The sequence below is a fragment of the Python bivittatus genome, unplaced genomic scaffold (genome assembly GCF_059951505.1).
Source record: "Python bivittatus isolate LINGU-HERP-01145 unplaced genomic scaffold, Pbiv_v1 ctg000980_np1212, whole genome shotgun sequence".
NCBI classification, from domain to species: domain Eukaryota; kingdom Metazoa; phylum Chordata; class Lepidosauria; order Squamata; family Pythonidae; genus Python; species Python bivittatus.
In genome coordinates, this window is record NW_028277125.1 from 3,348,873 (window position 1) to 3,373,576 (window position 24,704).

At 41.4% G+C, this 24,704-nt stretch overlaps 2 protein-coding genes across 5 annotated transcripts in view; one reads left to right on the forward strand and one right to left on the reverse strand.

Moving 5' to 3' along the window:
- HTR2B (5-hydroxytryptamine receptor 2B) overlaps window positions 1-10,217 on the reverse strand; it is a 31,657-nt gene extending 21,440 nt beyond the window's left edge. For 2 of the 4 annotated variants that reach the window (XM_088132673.1, XM_007440094.3), the window contains exons 1-4: window positions 9,508-10,214; window positions 8,234-8,889; window positions 6,832-7,032; window positions 3,016-3,952 (exon numbers count right to left, since the gene is read on the reverse strand). In XM_088132673.1, coding sequence (XP_087988799.1) covers window positions 3,063-3,952; window positions 6,832-7,032; window positions 8,234-8,498 — 1,356 coding nt within the window. In that variant the 5' untranslated portion in view covers window positions 8,499-8,889; window positions 9,508-10,214 and the 3' untranslated portion in view covers window positions 3,016-3,062. Of the gene's footprint in view, window positions 1-2,334; window positions 3,953-6,831; window positions 7,033-8,233; window positions 8,890-9,507 lie in introns of those variants that run through there. The other 2 variants (XM_025174328.2, XM_025174329.2) reach the window with 2 other exon arrangements.
- PSMD1 (proteasome 26S subunit, non-ATPase 1) overlaps window positions 1-24,704 on the forward strand; it is a 106,575-nt gene that overhangs the window by 36,994 nt on the left and 44,877 nt on the right. The window contains exons 17-18 of the mRNA XM_088132672.1: window positions 19,366-19,480; window positions 22,429-22,545. Coding sequence (XP_087988798.1) covers window positions 19,366-19,480; window positions 22,429-22,545 — 232 coding nt within the window. The remainder of the gene's footprint in view (window positions 1-19,365; window positions 19,481-22,428; window positions 22,546-24,704) is intronic.

The window sequence follows — 24,704 nt, forward strand, 5'->3', positions numbered from 1 at the left end:
AAGGTGAATTTGTGACCAAGGTGAATTCTGTAAATTTGATTTTAATGTTAAAACTCTCTTTTTGTGGGAGAGATTCAGATTAAAGAGCATGCTAATAGAATTTGATTGTTCTGTTGCATATAAACAGAGGCCAGTTTTCTACCCCAGTTGCTTATGGTATGGCTTCGCTGATCTCACAAAGGTTTTCAGCAACAGAGAAGTTGATGAAATCTCTTCTGTTATTTCAGGAAATGCAGAGTGTGATTAAACACTCATTAAATTTCCATTTTGTTTTTGCACAGTGCTGTGAAATAAACATTTATAATATATCAGTATGGAACTAAGCAAATTGCTGCTGTAAATTTGGAACGTGCACATATTTCAGATCTGCCGAGGACGGGCACAGCTGGTTTGAATTAAATGTTCTATTGCCTGGTCCTGTTCTCAGGAAGAGTTGGGCCCAAGATGCTATAGCACAAATATAGAAAGTGTTTGACTTCTTCTAAATTTGTGGTGGACCAGTCTGAATTGGTGTTGCTGGTCAGTACTGCACACTATCTAGACGTATTCTTGCTTTTCTAAATTTGTGATGAATCAATCTCTGTAAGGGTTGATAGTCAATACTGAGTGCCATCCAGATGTATTCTTGCTCTTCAAAATATGTGGAGGACCAATCTCCATTGCTGTTGATGCTAATGTTGAGTGCCATCCAGATGTATTGGATTACAGTTTCCATCTTCCTCAGCCAGTCTGGGCTGTAATCTAGTGTACAGAGAGCTGGTTTGCTTGCAAAGTAGCTAGAAACTGAATCATTGTGCTTTTCATATCTTCAGGAAGACACATCCAAAGAATCGTGAGCCCCAAACCATTTCAAACATTGTCTTTTTTTCTCTTTCTTTTTAACTTACAACCCCTCTGCTCACTCTCAGATGCCACATGTATTAAGGGAGGTCCAGAAGTAGTTTGTAACACACGCTGTCAGGGTCAAAAGAGAGAAGACAGAACCATTGTCCTAGGATGGCAGAAGGCTCTTGTATGAAATAAAGCACTGTTTTCAATTTCTGTCCTTTTATTTGTTGGTTATTGTGCTGCTGTCATCATTAACTTTAGTGTACTCTTCAGTGGCCTTGAAATGTCTAGATAAAACATCAAATATTTCCCAAGATACCTGGAATCTTTGTTCCTTTTGAAAAAGGCAATGCCATCAAGAGAATTTAAACTGTACAGCAATTTGATATAATCACCACTTTCACCTGCCTCTAACTGTTCTGAGTTGCTTGGGGCAAATAATACACTCTTATCAGATTATGAATAATGTCACTTTGATTTCCCATTCTACTTGAAGATGAAATATGCCCAGCGTACTGTCAACTGTTCCTCTGATATTTAAGAGCGTACATTAATGAAAGTTCAATCATTACATGTAACTGAGTTTAATTAAAGGCCACGCACTTCAGCAGTGCAATATGTGCGGGCATTCTTAGGGTAGATTCTAATAAGCTCTGCAGAAATTATTTGTGGGTTTATTTTTCAGCATGCAATGCACATTTCATTATTGACCTAATAAAACCATGCAATTTCATAGTATCTTTGTGAATTTCACAATATGTTTGTGAAATATTTTCCATGTTGGAATTATCTAATCCTTATATGAAAAATATTTTCAAATGGCTTCAGTTATCTGCAGTAGTTGACTCTGGCTGGACTCCTTGGAACGTTTCTCTTTAAAGAGAAAAGCCAACTCTCTATACCCGTGGACCAATTCTGATCGGCCCATGTTATTGCAAATTACATGGGTGATTATTATCTAATGTGACATTATTGTTTGTTTTTACCTTCTTATATTTTTCGTAGGCTTCATCACTGCATAGAACATTATATATCTTTAGAGACGTTTCTTCAGGCCTATGTAAGTTACAGATATAGTAATAAATCACTAGCTTATGTTAGGATCTAAACTTCCCTGCCATTTTGTTGGTCACTCTAATTCAGAGCAGAAAACCTTCCTATAGGAACGCATGTCCATTTCCATTAAAATATTCATATTAGTTCAGTTTCCTTAGTAATTCCCAACCATATATAGCAGATTCAGAGTTTTTAAGATGCACGTATAAAATATTTCTGTTGATGGGAATAATTGCATTGGACAAAGTAGATTCCCGGAAGCCTCGTTGTGGATGCTGGAGCTCCTGTGGTCCCATTATAGGGCGGAGGTGAATTCTTTAATTTGAGAATTGTTAGCAAGTAAAAGCAGCTGACTGATAATCGAGGTCTTGCCTGCAAACAACAAAGAAAGGCAAGAGAGACATCTTCCTTCTCTCCTGGTGAACACTTGAAACGTCAAACCAATTGCTGTTTGAAACAGAACATCAGATTGTGGCAAAGTTGATCTTTTCTTTTGATAAAATGAGTTCCTGGAAACTAGAGCAGGCAAGGCATGATGTTGAGGGGCTGGGGAACTGGGCATCAGTGGGAACAGAATATGCATTTTGACACCCCCCCCAAAAAACATGCATAATTCAAATGGCAAAGTTGAGATTTATTAGAGAGATTTGGATTTTTGAGATATACTTGTAGACAATGACAACAGAGTAAAAATGTGGGCTGTTGCATTTGGAAATTGCTGGCCCTTTAATATTTCCCTGTTCTTTGGGGACAATACGCTAATGAATTCCTAAATGATCTTAAGATACACACTTTATTCCTAAGCGTAAGCATACTTCGGTAAAAGACTCGGTAAGTCCACAGGGTTGTATATGTTTGAAAATGTAGCCCTTTGTCTCTTAGTAATGTGTGTATGTGTCTGTTTAAAGAGAGAAGATGAGGAATTGGAGACCCAAGAGTTGCCATAGCCGTATTTATTTATTTAGGCCCCTCCATTTATAAACCACAGTGCTCGAAAGCTCGCTAAATCTATAACAAGATTTTGATCTTATACTGGAGTAAATGAAGGCAGTCTTGGGGCAAGAGGAGACAAATTGTTAAAACTATAATTAGGATTCATATAAATAACAGGTGAAAACAATATATACATACCGGCGTTTCCCAACAGGCTTAGAGCACGGTGTGCTTTTTTCATCAGGCTACACGTAGCTGACTTGTTCTTCTGTTTTATCAACTTCATTCTCTGTGAGTAGCAACGTGTCCAGCAGAATGGCTGATGAAGACTGAATGGGTGAGTTACACAGCCGATGGCTTTGGTACGTGACTGGATTAATCCCATTCCGTATTCCGTGGTGCATCATAAAAAGCTTTGAGTTCTCGGTCATAGAATTTTTGAATGAGAGTCTCGTGGAGGGTTTCCGGGAGGCCCTTCCAGGAGCTGAAGTCTGGTAATTGCATGTGATATACCTGCCAAAGGCTTCCCTGAATGTCTTATTGAAAAGGGTGTAGACCAGTGGATTTACACCTGAGGAGACATATCCGATCCAGACAAATATCTCCATAAGCATTTGAATAAATTCCTCGCTGCAGGATTTGCACAGGACGGACGTGATGTTGGTTATGAAGAATGGACACCACATCAGCAAAAAGAGAAAGAATACGATCCCCAAGACCTTGGAAGCCCGTTGTTCATTGGTGATAGATTGAACTGACTTTTTCCCGATTGTAGACATCCTGCGTATTAGCAGTTCTTCGTTCCCATTTGACAAAGGTTTGTCCTTCCTAGAGCCATCTAACATGGCTATTTTTTCTGGTGAGGATCCAGGTGTCATATCCCGCTGGAACACTGTGGATACGGTACTCCAGGTCAAGCGTTGAGGCGGTTTGTTGATCAAGTAAGCTTTCTTGTGCAGAACCCGGATTGTGAGAAAATAACTGACTACCATGATGGCCAGTGGAACAAAGAAGGCAGCTACTGAACCATATAGGATGAAGTCTCCAAAACGATCGGGCTTTAGCACACAAGTGAAGTTTTGAAACTTTTCACTATTTTCTTCAATCCCACGAATTGGGATTGGAATAGCGATGCCTGGAAAGGAAACAGAAATCCAGTAAATTTCATATGTGGAAGTGGGGACATCTGAATATTTTGAGGAGAGACACTGTGACTTGGGGACATCTGCAGATGGGAGCCCAAATAGTTCTCTGGATGAACACCCCTTACCCTGTGAGAAATGGCTGCATCTTTTTTCTTCAAGATGTGTCATCATCCAGAAACTCAAAGGGGGATAGCAGCTTGAACATCGATCTCATGTATCATTATCGGAGGAGGAGCAGCAATGGGATGAGGTTCTGTGGCAGAACCAACTCTTACCATCTCCAACTCTGGGTCTCTGGGCTGTGATTCTGACAGTACTATACCTCCAGCTCCATGAGAGAGGCAGCATTGAGAACCAAACAGTAAAGAGAAACAGGCATCAGATTTCAGGGGAGAGCACCATGGACATCATACTTTTTTCTGAGAAGTTGGGAGCTTCTCCTGATCAGACCTGAACCCTGGTTCAGAATCATTAGCACCAGGGGTTGCATGCGGGTTATGAAGCTTCTTCTATAAAAGCCTCTTTCTGAGACCATCCAGGTGCTAGAATAATGTAAGAGTGTCCTCAGCTTACATCTCCTGTGCCATATTGTAACCCATTGCAACAACTCTAGTTAGCTGATCAGGGGTCGATACTCCATAGAAGTAATGGATTTAAAGCTTCATGATTTATTATTGCGAGATCATTTTCAAGTTGGTTTCTAATCATTAGAGCAAGCATCAAATCACAATTACAGTGACTTTGCAAATCCACTGTTAGACTGGAAAAGGTAAGTAACCAGCTAGTGCCCCAAAATGTCACTCAGAAATAGCTCCAGTGAATTTTGGCATCCAGAACATAAGCTCCCCCAACCCCACTCACCCTTAGTTTCTAGGGTAATTTGCAAATACCTAGCCAAGCTCCTTAGTCCTGAGACGGAGACATATATAAAGAAATAAAACTTTTAAATATTTTTCCAGGGATTCGTTCAGGGATGACTTTGCGGGATTTGTGCTATTCTCCCCACACACAACTGACACTCTCTACAACTTCAACTAGTGGCAGAGCAAGCTTCCCTTAAATAATTATCTTTGACAATATAAAACAATTTTCTCCACTCCAATAAAGTCCATCTGTGCTGGAACAACTCCTGGAAGTTGATCTGCATGGCACCAGATGGGAAGAAGAAGATATAAAGCACTTGACCCATTTTCTGTCAGTGTCTCTTTTTTACACATCCACACAAGGAAGGACAATGACAGGAGGCCAGATCCTATTTTTGATGGAGAGTAGTGGTATTCACACCAGTGAGAAAGCATCTTAAGGGAGATAGTTGGGACCATGGGGTGAAACTGGTTGTGATGCCCCTGGTTGTCTTCCCTAGCCGTCTGAAAGTGAGAATACCACCTTCTCAAAATTCCCAGACGTATGAATCTCCCTTCTTCCCTCATTTTAGTGGCCATTACTGAATATATTTGTGGTTTCTGCAGAGCTGACCCAGCTATCAAACTGCCTCTTGAGCCTCTCCAGCTCGGCAGGGTTTGCCCATGGTATTTTCACTGTAATGAAAAATTGTTTGATACGGTTAGGGATTTATGGTGTCTTGGGCCCTTATTGAATGTCAAGCAGTATGTGATCTCAAAATTGCTAACACTGCAGTTGGGTTGTCTTTTTTGATCTCTTGCTTCATTCATTCACTCTAATAATCAGAAAAGTCTTGTCAAAAGTCCTGAAATTATGAGAAGTCACTCTTGTCAGACTGAGTGCATTAAATGATTGTTAAGGAAATGGTGTGCATAATACTACAAAAAGCAGACATTAAAAGATTGATTCTAAGTGCCTTGCCTTATTAACTACTTCTTTCTTTGACTTCAGAAGTGATCTGTTGTTGAATATACTTTTTCAGGAAGCAGTGGTTTTTTTTAATCTTGGGTGTAGTGGTTGGCCAAATGGGCAGTATTGTTTTTCATCCTCCACTGTCAGCAGAATAACTGATTTGAAGGTCACTTTTACTGAGTTGGATATTTGCTGTAAATGAATCTTCTGCTATCTGCCTCTTGGGTTTAGAGACATTGCCAGCCAGCAGCTTTGAATCACTAATTCAGATTCACTGATCTCTTAACTTTGGGAGTTGCAGTGCCCAACACTTCTGCTAGCACCACATTGGAGAGACTTTTTACATCTCAGCAGTTAAAGTCATAGCCTTCATCAGGAAGAAAGAAGAAGCTATCAAGGGCCATTCTGTTTCTCTTGTTCAGTTCTTTTAAGATTCAAGGTATGTTAGCAGTGACATCTTTCCCTGGAAAGACTTCAGGCTGGTTGAAAATTCTGTGACTTGAACCAGAAGGGCATTAAGATTGGAAAGGCTGTACTAGAACCTGATGTTCGCTGGCCCTGAATTAATGTCTGCAGAAGAAGCCAGTGTTTTGATTTCCCTGTGCTTAGCAGTGTGTGAATTCTGTTCCAGAAGCCCACCATTTGTAGTAGAAAGATCTACAGCAGCTGTATGTGATCCTGAGGGATTTCTTATGTGTTATCCTGTTGCATTAGGCTACAGTGAGACTCATCTTAGTAAAGCTGCATGAGGGCTCCCTACAGCTGTCAGAAAGACATGGTAACATTCTTTGAGACAGACAAGTAATATAAGACAACTGTATTGAGCAGACTGAGGATGTGACTCTGCTTTTTCTGCTTTAGACTCCAGTTTCAATTCAGAGCTCCCAGCATTGCTCTCAAGAAGGGACTTAATGTGAGCAAACAGAGACTGGCTCTCACTTCTGAGACTGCCCGTTTCATTGTGCAGTATTATGTTCCTTTCCCCATCCCACCTCTGGTGCTATTTCATAACTTCAAAATGTTAACCAGTTTCCCCCTCTGTGCTTGCACATACCTATTGAAATCAGCCACACCACTGTTATTTTGATAAGTGTTGTAGCCCGTGAGTTGTACTGGCTGGCCTGGATCGGCTTTTTTATGGCAATGTAGCGGTCCAGTGAGATGGCGCAGAGGTGCATAATGGATGCCGTAGAAAAGAGGACGTCGAGGAACAGCCAGACAGGGCAGAGGACCTGTGGAAGCGGCCAGGGCTTTTCTGAAACGGTACAGAGAAGGATCAGAATATTTGGGGGGAAGGAGGGGGTTGGTGCAGGAAACATCTTTCTATGAAAGCCCTTTCATAGGGAGCACATTTAGCCAATTACTTGCTGAACTTCATCGGGTCCTCCTAGTTTATCTGGCAGCATTTTTAAACTTACTTTAACAAGTGACATACTCCCTTCCTCCACAGAAAGGGGACTCTTCTTCTGAGATGTGACAGGTGCTCACACTATCTAAAAATGGGACATCGTGCTTTCTGCAGAACTCCGATCAAGTGCAGGTTTAACATCCCTATTCAGCAACTGAGATTTCTTTAATCCTATGCAGGCCTTCCCCTAAACCCCTGTTTAATAGAGGCACACTACACCATTGGCAAAAAATCTGGAGGATTCTGGTAATAGCTTCTCTGACTAATACATTTCATTAGAAGGTCTAAGCTTTCATGAGCAGCAGTTGGATTTCAGTGGCAAAAGGTTAGGTGTGATGTATTGTGTGCATTTGCAGTGCAGATTTCTGCCTTTGAGCAACACTGCCCTGTTAACGCAATTCTTATGAGAGGCTTTGCTGACCTTAAGAGTTGACAGTGGTTGGTGAGAATGAGCTGTCTTGCTTCAACACATGAACGTTTTTTCTTTTCAGTGTCTTCAGAGCTGAGCTCTGAATCTGTAAGATCCAAGTTAGTCTGTTGCAGCGACACTTGAAGACTAAACAAACTGTGATAGTATATGCTTCCGTGGTCCACAGAAGCTGATGCCATAATAGTTTTGCTTGTTATTTAAGGAGCCACAAAATGGTTAGAATTCTTTATCGCCACAACCAGCTTTTGAAGTATGTATTGTGATCATCTCACTTCGATAGATTCAGAATCATTATCATCATTCCTACATTATCCAATCCAATCCAGTTTTTACTACTTAGTGGGCCAAATTAGTGATTTATTGTTTATTTGCTAAATTTATTCATGCCTTTCCACCCAGACCTCAAGCCTTCAAATTACCTTCAGATTCTTACATCAGAAATGAATAATACGAACTGATGCCCATCAGTGGGAATCAGTGAGTTTAGGGGCAGAAGGTATCAGAAAACTCTTAATTGCTTTGACCTACATGCGCAGGTCTTTACTCGTGTACCCGCGAACCCAGGAAATGCACTTCTCCCTTAAAACATTTGTTGGATGATCGGAGTTTGGTACTTACCAAACAATAGAGTAAGCAGGGCTATTGGCATCACAAAGAGTCCAACCAGCAAATCTGCCACCGCCAGAGACATGAGGAAGTAGTTAGTCGCGTATTGTAACTTTTTCTCCAGAGACACGGCCAGTATGACAAGAATATTTCCTCCAATGGTGGGTATAATGACAATCAGGATGAGCAGAGCAGCCCAGCGTAGTATATTCCATTCCCCAGAGTTGAGCTGCACGGATGCATTTCTGAGGTCAGATGTGTTCAAAGGCAAGACCATTTTGGTGACCTTAGAGTTTGTTTGTTACTTAAGCATTTCACAGAATCTAAGAACTTGGTCTTCCTATGCAGCCTGATTTGATCTTGATGAAAGATCAGCATGATGTAAACGTCTCATCTGCTTCTGCTGGAGGTCCTGCTCCAATCAGTGCTATCCCCAAGTTTCTGTCCTGTCCCTTCCTTAGATAGCCACGTCAATTTAAAAATGAAGTAAATTTAAAAATGTGTGCTTGCTAGTGTTGGCCCATTGGTATTTATAGATCCTTGTAGTCGGGTTGGTTGTGAAAAAGAAATCTTTAAAAATCAAATGATTGTTGAAGAGGGAGGTAGCAGATAACTCTGCGTCTTCACATATGGCATCAAGATTTAGAACTTGTATTGAAGAGATCTCTCTAGGTGATAAAAACATCATTTTTTAATTGAGATACTGGAATTATTACAGTTTGATCATTATCTGATTTATTGCAAAATAAAGTAAAATCACTAGTTTTTCTCTCCCTTTCCTCAGTAGTTGACACGTGAAAATCCCATTTTTTCCTGTTGAATTTGTTTTTGGGGGAAAAGATTAAAATAAAATAGGTAAGAGTACAAGTAACATTTCAGGAGAAGATTATTGACGCTAAAACTATAATTCTGTGCCTGTTGGTTCATAAGTAATTCTTTTTCACATTATGTGGGGCTTATTCCAGGTAAGAGAACGTGGGTCTCCACCCTAAAACTATTGTTGTTAGTCATTTATCTGGCTTGGAAAAGAATAATTACTGACTAGAGTTGGATTGTGGATTCTTGAGCAAAGTGTTATCATAGACTTAAGCCTTCTCCACAATGAATCTGCGGTGGACTTGTTCCCATCTTCTTTCCTCTAATGAACATCAATTTCCCTTCGGACTTTCATCTTTGCCCCTTATTATTTTGGCAAGCTTTTCAGTACCCCAAGTTTGATCTGATTCTTATTCCGCATTCTCCTAACAAGAATTACTACCAGTAGCTTGGAATAAGCAAAGTCTTACCTTGATTTTATTTTTCCTCTCTCTGGAATTTAGAAGAGTTCTCTTGGTACTTGAACTGGAGACGTTTCTCCAAAGCGTCACACGTATCTGCGTGCTCCTGGTTTATAACACCCTGAATTTTTTAGAATGTCTTTAAAATGCCCTGCTTTCTTCAAAGCCACCCACTCACTCTTGCAACTGAAATTTGGAGTGCGGTCAGCTTCACTTTGTGACGAGGCTGCTGATTGCTTTCTGGTGTCAAGTAGAGGAGGAGGAGAACAGCTTGAATCAAAGCTTCCCTCCCCTTGTCCGGCTGTCATTTCGTTCAGTAATTTCTACGTACTTGATCAGTCCCTCAGTGCTTCCCAGCCCTTCCTTGCATCCTGTTCCCTCTCTGCACAGCCTTCTCTGTGTCCACTAGCTCCGTTCACAGCCTGCCGATATCATCTGTTGATTGACTCGTTCCATGCTTCCAGCTTCAGAGCTTAAAAGCAAAGTAGCAGACGACTCAGCCACCTCTTTTCTTTTATGTGTGCCTTGTCTGGGGTGGCTTTTTGGCATCAGGGAAAGAGCGCGCTGTACTTTTTTGTCCGCATCTGCAACCTTCAGCCCTTCTCTGCTGTTTCTGTGAGCTAGTGAAAAACCATTTTTTTGCACAGGAGCAGGGAACAAATTGCTGTAACTTTTCAAAATGGGGCATTATGCCTGCATCCAAATGCACGCTAGTCCTCGGTTGTAGCAGAAGCAGTTCATGTGATGCCATATACTTTGGGAGAGTACCTTTTGGGATGGTAATCTGCTCAGCATTCTGACTCCTACAACACGTGCCAGTGCCCACTTGGGCATTGTCTAGTCCTTCGCTTGATAAGTGTTCCCAGCTGCCCAGCTATTTGAGCTTTCCATTTTACAGAGGGAACACTGAGTCTGCGAGGTGCTAGTGTGCCTGACATCCTTGATGACGTTTATAAAGATAATCCAGAAATATAGTATGCTTTTACTGTGCTTTGATCCTAAACGTACTGCTTAGAAGTTGGTGAATTGATTTCTCTGCAGTTTCTGCCCAGCAGAATGGGAAGAAAGTGGGGGAAGAATTGAGAGCAGGGAATTTAACTTGAGGAAGTGCTCATTTTAGCTAATTGCAGCTCTGTGTGATAAGGAGCTTGGACAAAGCACAAAAGCAAACACGGTATAAGCCCTGATTTAGGCTTTAAATATAAACAATGGTTAAAACAAGCCATGAGTCATAAACTACCCTCAATCCATAGTTTCATACTGGGATTTATTGTCAAATAGTTGTTTCCTAATTTATTTATTTTTAAAATACCCACTTTTCATCATTAAAAATAAAGTCCAAAGCAGATAACAATTCGAAAATAATGTATGATAAATTAAAGAGAATTGAAACAGTAGTTGAATAAAAATTACAGAAACAACGGGGCACTTTTAATCATGAACGGCTTGAAAGCTATGATGCAGGACAACATCAAGCAGATGAGGAGGTGCACCTGAACTTTGGATGGGTGGCACCTTCAGTCTTAAGTTGATGTCAACTTAGGAGGACCAACATTAATTATATCTGAAGTGTGGTTTGTTATTCAGGATATGTTTTAATGTTTAGTCCAACTTGGGCAAAAAAATTCCTGGTTTTATGTTTTGTGTGAACTAGCCTAAGTGTTAACCCACTGTTAGAAGCAGTTTTGGCTGCTAGTTACAGAGAAACTCAAGGATTCCTTTGACTTCGACATGCCTATCTTGGAAGCTTCCAGTGGGGTTTAATGTCTGGCTACTGTGAAATTAGAACCCTGAATTAGATTGATCTTATCAGCCACACTTGATCGGCTTAGCAGAAGATGCTGCCATAGCACGAACATCAGCATCTGTTGGGGGGGTGGTTAAAACAGGTAAAATGGCAGTTGTAGCATTGAAATGGAAGCCCTGCCCCTTTTGTATGTGCGCATGGAGTAGGGCATTGCTATCGCTGTTTAACACTCACCCACCTATGGATGCCACGGAGTACAACTGATCTGTGAAATTCCATAATAGGAAGATGTGACGACTGACCAACAATGTCTTTAAAAAGAAATTAGAGTCCAGGATTCTTGGTCTCTTGCTTGGTATTAGGCAGGCTTAGGTGGAAATGCTCCTGGGGAAACCTTTTGCTATGAGACAAACTGTCAGAAAGGACTATTTCTTTCATGTGCTGCTGTTGAACTCTCTGGAGATTGTACATAAACCAGGATGCTCCATCAGTTGGCACTTTTCTTCTCCAGCCGGGCTCTTGCATTTAAAGCAGATAGGAATTCCAGAGATGTATTCGTAAAAGGGGTTGGGCAAATAACAATGACTAGAATAATTAGGTGAAAGTTAAAGATACTGCAGGCTGTTCTTCAAAGTGGGGTTTGTGAGAGATCCCACTATGAGTTTGAGATCAATGTGAAGAGGGGGGAAAAAAGCTTCATATATGTGGCTTGGAAAGTTTAGGGAGTTGTTTTTTAACATTGGGTTATCCAGACCTCTGGTTTCGTGCATTAGAGCTATCTTTTTCTTCTATATCTGAAGAATTGTATATCTGATGTTTGCACACTGTTAGATCAAAAATTCAGTAGGTAATTTTTCGCACAGGGGAGAAAAGTATGTCTTAAAGGGTTTTTTTCCCCCAAGAGACAGAACTTTGTGTTTGACCTTCCAAAGGAATTGAATAGTGAAAATTAGATTAGACCAGATTGAACATACAGTTTTGCAATGAAATGAAAATCCCTCTGATATAAACTTATATACACTGCTCTCTCAAGTAAAATATGCTAAATAAAAAGTTCTGTATTTTCGCCCCCTACACATTTACCTAGGGGTTGTCAATCCAATTTTATTTAAACAGGAACCAGCTGTACAATTAGTAGCAAGTTAAAATATTCAAAACCTTTCAAAGATCATAAGTTGATTTGGAAATCAAGAGGTGAGAAGCTTAAAGAACAAGGCAGTGCTCGAAGCATTGTGGGGCTGTGGTAAAAGCAAGGATTGGAAGGCATGGAGAGTGAATGGTGTTGGTGTTGACTAATGTTGGCTACATTTCCTTTTCTTGTTATCTTATGTTATTAATTGAGCATGTCTGCAGGTATATGACATGGTTGAGAAAACTGATTTGGAGCATGTATTTATTGCTCATGAAGACCATTTTTTGACTTATGTGGAACACATTCCGGAGTTCTCCGCAATGCAGACTCTGGTTGCTCAGAGATCTGCAGGGTTTAGAGTTCATCAGTAAGCAAAACGAACACAATGAGAAAGGTCTCCCTTGGTCTAAAAAGCTTGACATTGGATTTCCCTAAACTGTCTTAGGCATGGAATTCATAAAAATACTCTTTTGTTAACAGTATTAGTAACTGTTCTTTTTATAACTTGGAGGTCAATCCCTAAATCCCTAGGTAGCATAAGAAGACCACCTTAGCAAAGCCAGTCATTGTCACCCTTCATCCCAACAAGTACAATGTGGAGCATGATAACATGGACTTCCAAGCCAAATAATGCACCGATGATCATAGTCATGCTTGAGCGTTCTTCCTCAAAATTACCAGTGTATGATGCCAGCCAAGAAGTGGCCAGTCAGTGATAAAGATCAACATGTGCTGGAGAAGTAAAAAGGAAATTAATCCTAGGGAGGAAGGCAGTGATGACCTTAGATGACATCATGAAGGATTATAACATTTCAGTGGTGAAAAAAAGATGGAACAGTTAAAGCAGGGATCTTTTCAGTGATGATGTAGAGCTGTGAAAGCTGGATGTTAAGTAAGAAAGAAGATAGGAGCCTTTGAGTTATGTCTTTGGAGACAGTTACCAAGACTACTGTGGACCACAAGAATAACCAGCTTCAGTCCGGCACCAAATAAAGACTGTCTGTTCCCTTAAGAAACTGATCAGCAAGCAGAAACTCATCTACATGTAATGTGAGTGGATACACTAGAAAAAAGTAGGTTAGCAAATTTCAGAGAAGTAGAAGGAGGGCAGGAGAAAGCACAAGATGGATGGATGGAATCAAAAAGATTATTGGAATGACCTTGAAAGAGCTACTAGTTATTACTAAGGACAGACCAGGATAGTGATTATTTCCATCCATTGATCCCATTCCTTTCAGCCATTTTGAATCCTGGAAAGTTGGAGTTCTAAGTTGCATGGCGACCTTCCACAAATCAGAAAGACTCCATACTATGGAGGAGTTCCATATCAACAAATGGAAGCTGGCAGGAGCGAGGATGCCCCAGAAAAGGACAGAACCAATCTCATTTCTCTCCCAAGAGGGCATAATAAAGAGAGAACACTAATTTGATTAAGAGGCATTTCTAAAAAAAGAGCCCCTCTTTTGAAGGTCCATGTTGTCTCCCAGGTAAATACCATCAGACTATTATAAACCAGAAATATAGTAACACCAACATAATTGTGGCAGCAGGACATTCATCCTTTTTTAAGTGTAAGGGCTTTGTATTTTATAGGTGTTGTTCAGTAAATACATTTTGTTTTGTAAATTTCTATTCTATGCCTCTGAAAAACAGCTACTTTGAGCAAATTCAGAAGACTAGAGTGCAAATTAAATCTTGTCACCATGTTCTGTGATCTGTGTTAGTCTTCTACAAGTTGGCAGTAGCTCTTTGTCATCTGAGGGTATGAAAAAATCCTGAATTTCCTCCTCACCTCTTCCTTGAAATGTTAGTATTTTCACAGGGGGAAAGTGTGGTGTTTTGTCTTTTCTGAAGGGAAGACTTGAAAGAATGTGGCTTCATATTTGTCTTTATTGCATCTGATGAAATAGATGCTAATCTAGGAATAAGGGCTATATCTCCAATGTATTGGCACCTTCTACCCATGCTGAGATTGCAACATCAAAATTTCCATCCAGCATATCCAACAGTCATTTGGCCAATTGGTAGAGCCAAATCAGATGGAGAATGCGGCCTTTGGATTATGGAGAACTTAATAAGTAGCGGCAATTGTTGCTTTGGGAAGCTCTGTAGGAGTATGGAAATGGAATTTTACCAGGCCTTGCAGTTTTGAACAGGGACAGGAACAGATCCATGTCACCACCTCTTGGTCATAGAATGAAAACTTAATTCCTAAAAAAATACCATCACTTGGCAGAGCTTATGTTGAAATCGTTATGGAGTTATCACCTTCATTATACTGCAGAATACAGCTAGTCTTTGAGTTATGACGGCAATTGGGACCGGAATGTCTGTCGCTAAGTAATGCGGTTGTTAGGTGAAACATCACATGACCACATTGCTTAGCAATGGCAATCCCAGCAGTCCTCATTGCCGTCGTTAACCTAATCCCACCAGTCGTTAGGCAAGGACCCACCCCGATCCAAGCCATTCTCGGCTTGGTCTGTCCCAGCCCCAAGCCTTGGTAAGGTAAGGGATTGCCCCCTCCTCAACTCCCCCCCACCTTTCTCCCCCCCCAATCTCTGGCCTTTTGGCCACCCTGCACAGCGGCACTTCGTGGCAGCAGTGCTGGGGTTGAAGTAGAGGCCTGGGGCCTTCAGCAGTCTCGGCCCACCATCATTGCCACCAGCCCTCTACTTCAGTCCCAGCACCACCGCTGAGGAGTGCCGCCTCAAGCACTGCAGCCAGCTACCCCAGCGCCACAGTGCAAAGCCCCCATCGCCCCACACTCTGCAGGCCCTGCCACGCCCAGCTGACCTTCACCATCATCTTCCTCTGGCTGCTGACATGCGCCCAGCCTGGCCCTATGCAAGGCAGCTGCTGGCTGTGCCAGGCCGCCTTCCCGAGGCTGCTCATGCCGTTCTCCAAATAGAGCTTCTGAGGCCTTCTGAAGCATTGCGAGAAAGGCGTGCACAATTTGGGGAATGGCGCGAGCGGCCTGGGGAATTCTGGGAGTTGAAGTCCGCACATGTTAAAGTTGCTGAGGTTGAGAAACGCTGATCTAATGAATTAAATCCATATGTTTATTAGGACTAATCAAATTTGGGGAATGATGGGTGCTCATAAGGTTTCAGAAGGTCTTGGTAGCTTTCTAAAGCATCACGAAAATGGCGAATGCAGCCTTGGGAGAAAGTCTGGTGCAGCCAGCAGCTGCCTCACATAGGGCCAGGCCAGGCGCACCTTGTCAACAGTGGGAGGAAGAAGACGGCAAAGGTCATTCGGGGGCAACAGGGCCTGTGGAGAGCAGGGCAGTGAGGGTGGCTGGGGCTTGGTGCTGTGGTACTGTGGCGACTGGTCATGGCTCAGGGCTTGAGGTGGCCCTCCTCAGCAGCGGTGGCGCTGGGGCTGGGGCTGGGGCTGAAGAAGAGACCCAGTGGCAGTGGCGGGCAGCTGAGACTACTAAAGGGCCTCTACGAAGTGCCATTGTGCGGGGCAGCCAAAAGGGGCAGAGATGGGGGGGAGATAGGCAGGGAGGAGTCGAAGCCCCTACGGTCGTAACTGCGGGTGGGCTGCCAAGTGCCCCAATTTTGATCATGTGACCGTGAGAGTGGTGCAACAGCCATAACTTTGGGGACCGGGCATAAGTACCATTCATTCAGTCCCTCTGTAACTTTGAATGGTCGTAACTTGAGGACTACCTGTATGTAGGAGAAGGTATGTTGGTTAGAGCAATTGAAAAAAAGCAGAAGCATCTCTTCCTTAATTACCTTCCCAAGGACTTGAAACAATAAAACCTTCAGCTCAACTATGAAATATTTAGAGGGTCAAGAAATGTTGATTAAAACTGGGAGAAAATACTAGGAGGCAAGTATAAGCACTGGGAACCAAGGACGATATAACAGTAGCTCTCTAGGAAAAAAAGTATGTTCATGAAATGCTGCCTCTTTGTTTTCTCGAAGCCACCATTGTCTTTGTAATCCTGCCCTCAATACCTCTTAGTTCCACCCTAATTATTAAACACCTTATGTGTTGCTATATCCAAATACTGTGCTACTAGGCCCAATCACATTTATATTCTAATTTGCATAACTCTACATAGAGAGCTTGCATTTCTATCTTTTTTAGGTTAGCCTCGCTGCTTCCGGTACTGAAATTAAACAGTCTATACTTCAACTATATTGTCTGCTGATCTCCACTCTTAAACAAACTCTTGGGGAGATTTGTGAGAGAAATTTCTCCTACAAATGCTTGTCTTTTTTAAAAGAAAAGTGCAGAGTTGGAACAGGGTTGCAATCAGCTGGTTGTTCTTCAGAGACTGCTTAGCTGTTTGTGGGGTAGAAGTCCAAGTCCGAAGTGGAAGAATTGTTGAATTTGGGTCAAATTACTTGCGTATTTGCACATATGTTCTTGCATTGAAACCACAGTATGGAAAACTTCCCAAACATCAGGTTCATTGCAATGTATGGCTGGTGTGCTGAGGAAGATGGGCTTGTTAATATTTAACAAACTAGGCCAGTTGGATATTGATGTTTCTTCCCTCAGGTTTTTCCCTCTTTCCTTTGGTTTACAAATGCTTTGCTTTACAATCCATTTTCCCTTCTCTAAGCGCTTTTATATTGATTTATTAAAAAATTCAGCCGCTTCTATCATTGAAGTTGGAAACAATAGTCAGACATAATTTTTCTCTTTGGTCATAGTCCTGCAGTTTGGGACTTATATTAACTCCTGAAGAATAACCCAACAATATAAAATATATTTTGAAAGCATTTTGTTTCAAAGGCATTTTGTTCTAAAATCTTGTTCAAGAGTGAAATAAGCAGTAATAGCCTTTTGATTTTACACAAGCCGTTTTCTTCCACTTGTTTTTATAAACTTAACTAAGCTTTCCTGAATTTTAGAGGAAGAAACAGCAAATGATTTTAATGATGGTTTGTTAAATAAGCCACAGAGGTGCGAGTTGGTTACATCACCCTGTGCTGGAGGCATTATGTGTGGCCTGGTACTGTGTAAGAACCAGACCAACAATCCACTTAGACAAAATAATTACAAGCATAATGTGGAATGTGAAAAGGAAAAAAGGAAGACAGGCTACTTAAAATGTGTGTGTGTGTATGTGTGTAGGTATAGGTATGTGTCTTCCTCAATCTTGGGTCCTCTACCAGAGATCTGGGAGTTTGAGGGTTCTGCACAGTATCTTAGCTGTTCCTAGCACTGCACTCTTCTGGATGGAGAGCTCTGAGGTTGCTCCTGGGATCTTTTGGAGCCCCTCTCCCAGCCTACGAGTCACAGCCTCAAGTGTTCCTATCACCACTGGGACCACTTTGGCCTTTACTTTCCACATCCTCTCTAGTTCCTCCTTCAGGCCCTGGTACTTCTCCATCTTCTCATACTCCTTCCTGATGTTGCTGTTACTTGGCACCACTACATCTATCACCACCACTCTTCTGAGCCTTGTCTGCTACCATGATGTCTGGTTCATTGTCCCGTACCTGCGGGCCTGTCTGGATTTGGAAGTCCTGCAGGATCTTAGCCCTGATATTCTCCACGACCTTCTGTGGAATCTCCCATCTGGACTTGGGAGGTCTAGCCCATATATTGTGCAGATGTTCCTATACGCAATGCCAGCTACTTGGTTGTTCCATTCAGTGTATGTTGTTCCTGCCTGTGTCTTTCACCCTACCGCTACAGGTAGTCCTTGACTTATGACCATTCATTTAACATGAATGGATTGATTCATGGGGAAGCTGGATTGATTCATTTAATGACTGCATGATTCACTTGATCGTAGCAAAAGGTGATAAAATTGGGCGTGACTCACTTAACAACCTCATCACTTAGCAACAGAAGTTCCAGTCCCAATTGTGGTTGTAAGTTGAGGATTACCTATATGTGTTGGATTGCCTCTGAAGCCTCTCTGCACAGTCTGCACCTTGGATCCTATCTAGGTATATATAAAATCCTACCTTCAGCAATTAAAATGTCCAAAGTCTTTTACATACTTGACTTATGACCACATTGGGACTGGAACTTTTGTCACTAAGCAACGCGGTCATTAAGTCATGCCCGATTTTACAACCTTTTTTCCACGGTCATTAAACAAATCCGGCTCCCCCCATTGACTTTGCTTGTTGGAAGCCCCCTGGGAAGGTCACAAATTGCGATCACATGACCCCAGGATGCTGCAACTGGCATAAATACATGCTGGTTGCCAAGCACCCGAATTTCGATCACATGACCACAGGGATGCTGCGATGGTCATAAGTGTGAGGACCAGTCACAAGTCACTTTTTCAATGCTGTCATAACTTTGAGTGGTTGTTAAATGAATGGTCATAAGTCGAGGACTACCTGTATTTTTCTTAGAAAGACAAGCCCTTTCAGATGTGATACTGAACGTAAATCAACAATCTACTACTCCAAATCAGATGGATAGTAATTTTTTAGCTACTGCATATGTTGATGAATATAAGCAGATATTGATTCTGATGGATGAGCTTGTCTTCAGGGAAAAAATAAAAAATCAAGACTGTTGATCTTTTCTAGGAATCTGCTGCTTGAATAAATACCCAGATGGTACCAATATGTTGGCATGTGGACCTTAAAAATGTGTTTGTCCTTTAACTTCTGGGTTCATTTATTCAAGGCCTTGTCATTTTGCATCTTTACAGCAGCTCATTTTTTTGCCAACTTTTGAGCTTTGTTTGAGAACAAGGTGACAAATCGCTTTATATGTGGGAGAGTTTATAGTCCTCATACCTGTGCTGCCTTTCATAACAATCTGGTACAGCTTGTCTTAGCTCTGACCCTCTGTTCACTTCACCTCCTTATTTACATTACTAGTCAGGGTTCCTAGCCAGAGGCAGCAGAAAAATTCAAGCTCCGTTTCACTGAATTATGTGGTCCTTTCTTTTTGGTTGCGAAGTTTTTATTCCGCATTTTCAGCGTGCAGAGATAATGTTTATTCCTGCTGTTCAGTAAAACTTCATTATTGCCTTCATTTCCCTGTTTAGGACTCCTGAACAATGTCCAAGTGTTGTTTCCCTGTTGTCCGAAAGTTATAACCCTCATGTCCGTTATGGAGCAGCCATGGCCTTGGGTATCTGCTGTGCTGGAACAGGAAACAAGGTAAGGGCAGATGTACACAGAGTGCTGTCCTTCTTTTTCCACTAAAGTCCAAGGGCTGGAGCAATTATGTTTGGAAGAAGCTCTGGAGAAAGCAGATGGTCCAGTTAATGTACATCAAAAATGAGCCTCAGTCCAATGAGCCATTGTTACAGAATGCCTCCTAAAAAACATTTCTGTATTGAAGGGTTTTTGTTTTGTTTTTTTTGGGTGCCTTCAAGTCACTGTTGACTTCTGGCAACTGTCTGGACAGGTCCCTGCAGTTTTCTTGGCAAGATTTTGGAAGTTGCCATTGCCTGCTTCCTAGGGTTGAGAGAGAATGACTAGCCCAAGATCACCCAGCTGGCTTTGTGCCTAAAGCAGGATGGCCTCCCCGTTTCTAGCCCAATGCCTAACCACTACACCAAACTGGCTCTCTATATTGAAGATTAAAAAGGCAAAATGAAAAACAATCTCCTTGTTCCTAAAGTTATACTCCTTGTTATTAAATCGTAACAATTTCATTTTCTAGAAAAGAGAGGCATCATCAAAGCTCAAATTTAGGAATACTTAGAGCCATTGATTTATGGTGGACTTGAATTGGGGAAGCTTCATGGAACATTGCTTCCCTGTGAGAAAACAGATGCCTCTGGTGGACCATCTCATTCTTTCACAGCACTCCCATCCTGTGATTAATGATATTCCTTTCCTCTCTCTCTGGAAATTTTTTCTTCCTGTTACTAGAGTGTATAACAGAGCACCTACTGCCTCCACTTTACAAATTGTGCTCCAGACTTCTTAAAAAAAATCCCTTCATGTCTGCTTTAGTCCATCATGTAAAGCAGTGTTTCTCAACCGTAGCCACTTTAAGACCTGTGGACTTCAATTCCCAGAATTCCCCAGCCAGCCATGCTGGCTGGGGAATTCTGGGAGTTGAGGTCCACCCCTCTTTAAGTGGCCAAGGTTGAGAAACACTGATCTAAAGTTTGCTCCATAATTATTCTGCCCAGTCATTCTCTTGGATTGTCTTCTTGAATTGATCTCTGCTTACGCAATCCACCATTTTTATTTATCCATGACACATATTCTTTGGCTCAACTTTTCTTGAAAGAGCTTGAACTTCTGGACATTCAGATCCTCCTTTTGGCCAGAATCCCTCTGGAGACTGATGTAGTCTGAGAACCTGTGGAATAGAGAGGGTAGAGAAACTCTACTTGGACCCCCTCTCTCACTGACAACATTTCCCTTTACTGGACGAAAATGGGCAGTAATTTATCACAAGCAGTCCAAGTCTGTTTTATTTCTCTTTATCTTTTGTATAGTCAGGATAACAACCTGCCTGGCTGTAGTTTTGCACTTTTATTGTTTATTTCTACAATAAAAGATCTTGGGCACTTGTTTATCACCGTGTATCTTCTTGCATCAACATATATTGAAGGCTGAGTTAATACGTTAGAACTGAAAAGATTGGAAATAAAGTTAAGCTTTTAGTTAAACTGAAGAGGTGCTTTCCTCCTTGTTCCTCTATAAATAGTCTTGAGCTCACACAATGTTAGAGATTAGGTCAGGACCCATAAGTGCACAGAAATACAACTCCGCTTATAAAAGGTAACTTTGCATAATTAAAACGAAGATGTTGGAAAGCTCAAGCAGAGAAAAGAAAGCCATAAAAGAATTTGATCTGTCCTTGGCATTTGTCTGCATTTTATTAACATATGAGTTCACTATGTGGCCCTAGTCCATTCTCCAACCTTGAGTGGGAAGGCGCTTGTTACTGAATAGGGCTTTAATTTGGCACACATAATATTCACATTTCTAACTGTCCTTGGAACTCACCTCAGTACAGACTCAGATGTATCCCAGGATTCCTCCTTGATTCGTTCTATGTCACCCTAAATTATACTATAAGAGTCTTTATGTCCTCAGTTTTAACAACTTAGTGTAAAAAAAAAGTTGCTTTTCTATTTTATTTATTTACTACAGTTTCTATGTTACTCAATCTAACAATGCTCAAAGCAGCCTACATCAACAGAAAAAACTCTAAATACAACATTAAAATAGAAACTGTCATAGGCAACAAAACAGAGCAACAGTGTCCTGAGGAACAGCTGCAATGTCCAATCCATAACAGGAGTGTCTCCCTCTTCACTGATTTATTCCAAGACTCTATGGAAAAATCATTTTTAATGGCTTTCCAAAAAAAAAAAAAGTAGGGTAAGAGTCAACCTAATCTTGGGAGGTATATTTTGCCGAAGCATGAGGACAGGAACTGACAAAACTCATCTCCATAGTTCCCAAAGATGACAGTCCTTAAGAGAAGGGATCCAGAGAGAGCACATGCTCTCTCTGATTATTATTTTTAGCACCAGTTAGGGTTTCAAATGCATTTTGAGTTCTCCTTTTGGAAGGAGCATTGTGTAAACGTAGGATATTTCTCGTGGTCCAGGTGCTCTGAATAGGGAATCTTTAGCTATCTCAGTGGAGAATTAGCAGAGATCATGTATTTAGGGAGCACCCAATTGGGGAAGGCAGATTTCCATGTTGATTGTTTTTCTGTTCTTGCCTCACCCCAACTTCTTAAGAAGGTTTAATTTAGAGGACCCTTCAAGGAAAGAGAAAGTGAGGACAGGTAAGAGGAGGATTTTCTCAGAAGTAGGCTTGAGTCCAGCAGCATTAAAAACAGAAGCCACAGAGCCTGGTGATATCTAAAACAAGCATTGTTCTAATGTGAAACAAATTGCTTTCTTCACACTCCTTCCAGCCCTGTTTTCAAGAAATTGAAAAGTTTGATCTTTGGAGTGCATATCGAGCAAATGCCCTTTTTGGTGGCCAACATCTATCCACCTAATGAGACTGCTTCATTCCATCCCCTGCTTGAATATCCTAATCTGATAATCCTGACGAAAGCCTGGTGTTTAAAGGTAATAAGGTTATTATTTTGTGTCCTTTTTCTCTCCCTCTCTCCCCAATAGGAAGCAATTAATTTGTTGGAACCAATGACAAACGATCCTGTCAACTATGTGCGTCAAGGGGCTCTGATTGCATCTGCCCTTATCATGATCCAGCAGACAGAAATTCTCTGCCCAAAGGTGAGTGACAGATCTTCAGCCACGGAGGTATGCGAGAGGACCTGCCAAAGAAGATAGAGGAGGAGGAATTCTGAAGATGCTTTTGTTTTGGCAAGGCCTTTCGTTGAGGTGTGCTTGTTTAATGAACGTTGAACACTTCATTTGAGTAAGGAGGTTTTGAGTTCTGTCAGTTGCGAGGAAGGATGGTATATGAGCATCTAAGCATCAGTCCATCAAGATTGCCCTGACATCTGGCCTCGTAAATTAGGGATCGCCAATCTCATCTTTTTCAGAAGGCAGGGAAGCTTATGTTCGAATGATCGCTGTTTTTCAGCATTCTTTAGAGTTAAGAGGCTAAACATTTTAGTGGTCTCTTTGGAGCACTTTAGAATGTGGAGTATAGACATCCGGAAGCTGAGGTCAGGGCAACTGAATGGGGGAGCAATCCTCCATGTCCTTTTTACCTTTTTGGAAGGAAGGAGTTCTACTGTTATATAACTGTGGGTTAGGTTCTATTTTAGTCCAGATATATTCCATAATTCAGCTAAAAACCAAAAAGAAAATCAGTATCAATAAAAGAGAAGTAGTACTGAATAAAACCAGTACTGAGTAAAATCAGTAGTACTGAGTAAAACCAGGATTCAGCTTTATTCTCCATGCAAGTTAGCAGTTTTACAAATGTACCCGATTTGATTGTACGTGAGGTTATCTAGTTCAAGAAATGTTGTTACTTATTGCGAGGCTCAGTTTGAAATCTTCATAAGAAACAAGCTAAGCTTGTTAATGGTGGCTTTTTAGAGATTTCTTAGAGGTTGCAGGTTTGTAAGTTTATACAAGTCATCTCTTTTAAATAATGTATTGTGATGTTGCATAATGCATTCCAAGTTGTTTTTTTTCTCTTTGTTTGACAACTCAGGAGTTTATAGCTCAGGGTTCTTGGCCCAATGGATGCAGGTGCTGTGCTTGGCTAGATATTGCAACCAGACGTAGGAATGGCATTGCTCACTCTCAGGAGTTCATGAGCAGAATTTGTATTCTGAACTAGTAGAATGCTGGATTGCACGTGGAAGAGTAAAGAGAAGCTGAGTGATACAGATCCAACTGAATCAGTGAAAGAAAACATCTATTATAAAGAATCAGAGTAGGAAGCAACCTGGTTGGCCATCCATCTCAGGTGCCTTCCATGAGGAGGAAATGGTCTTTACTTAGAGTTTTCTTTATAGATGCTCATGCAGTATCTTCTTGGAAGTTTTCAAAGCAGAGGGCTCCAAACTAACATTTCCTCTGTTGAACTGGTCTCTGCATTTGCCTTGCCTTGCCTTGCCTCCCTTGATTCCACCTGGTCTACACTCGGTGTGCCATGGATGGAATGGATAGGTTGTTCCTCATCTGCTTAGTTTCTGGCACACCCTCCTCGTGGATTTCTTCTGCTCTTACTCCCTTCTCTGAGTGTAAGCAGTTCCTTTCCTCTCTGAGTAAGCTTTGAGCCTAGATTCTTTCACCTCACCACAGCTTTTCAATACTGATAACCTTTAGGACTTGAGTTGCTGTCAACGGAAATGGGTCTCGAGCCACCGTCTTCGCTGGATGCGTTCCTTGGGAACAACCATGTGCCTTTCAATACCCAAAGAGCAATATGTGTACAATATTGGTCTTTGAGATTGGCATACAGTTACTAAAATAGCCAAGTTTACCACTGGAAACCTGCCTTTTTCTTCTGAATTGAACAGTCACTGAAAAGACTCACAGCTCAGCAACAAAAGTTTATATTTGGGTGGATCAAATTTAATGCCCAGTTTAAAAGTATCTTGGGGGGAAAAACTCTGCCTGAGACCTTGGAGAGCAATGGCAGCATTATGCTGGGATGTGTGGATGTCCCATAACCTTGCAAATAAGTTCACAGACTGCTAGCTGACAAAAAAAGTTTAGATATGAATGAATTTAAAAGCCCCTTTTAAACTAGGAGCTGCATGAGGTATATGGGTTGTGTCCTCCCTGTCTGAGTATCAGCCCTTCAGTGTAGGCCAGATTAGGATGCCAGAGTTATGAATGCTAATATTACTTTTATTATAACATTACAGTAACAGAATCTTGCCAGTCTGAGATGTTTACTCAAATTACATTTCTTCCCCAGACTCATGTTTCATGTATTTGACCATTGCCTTGGTTGCAGCTCTTCC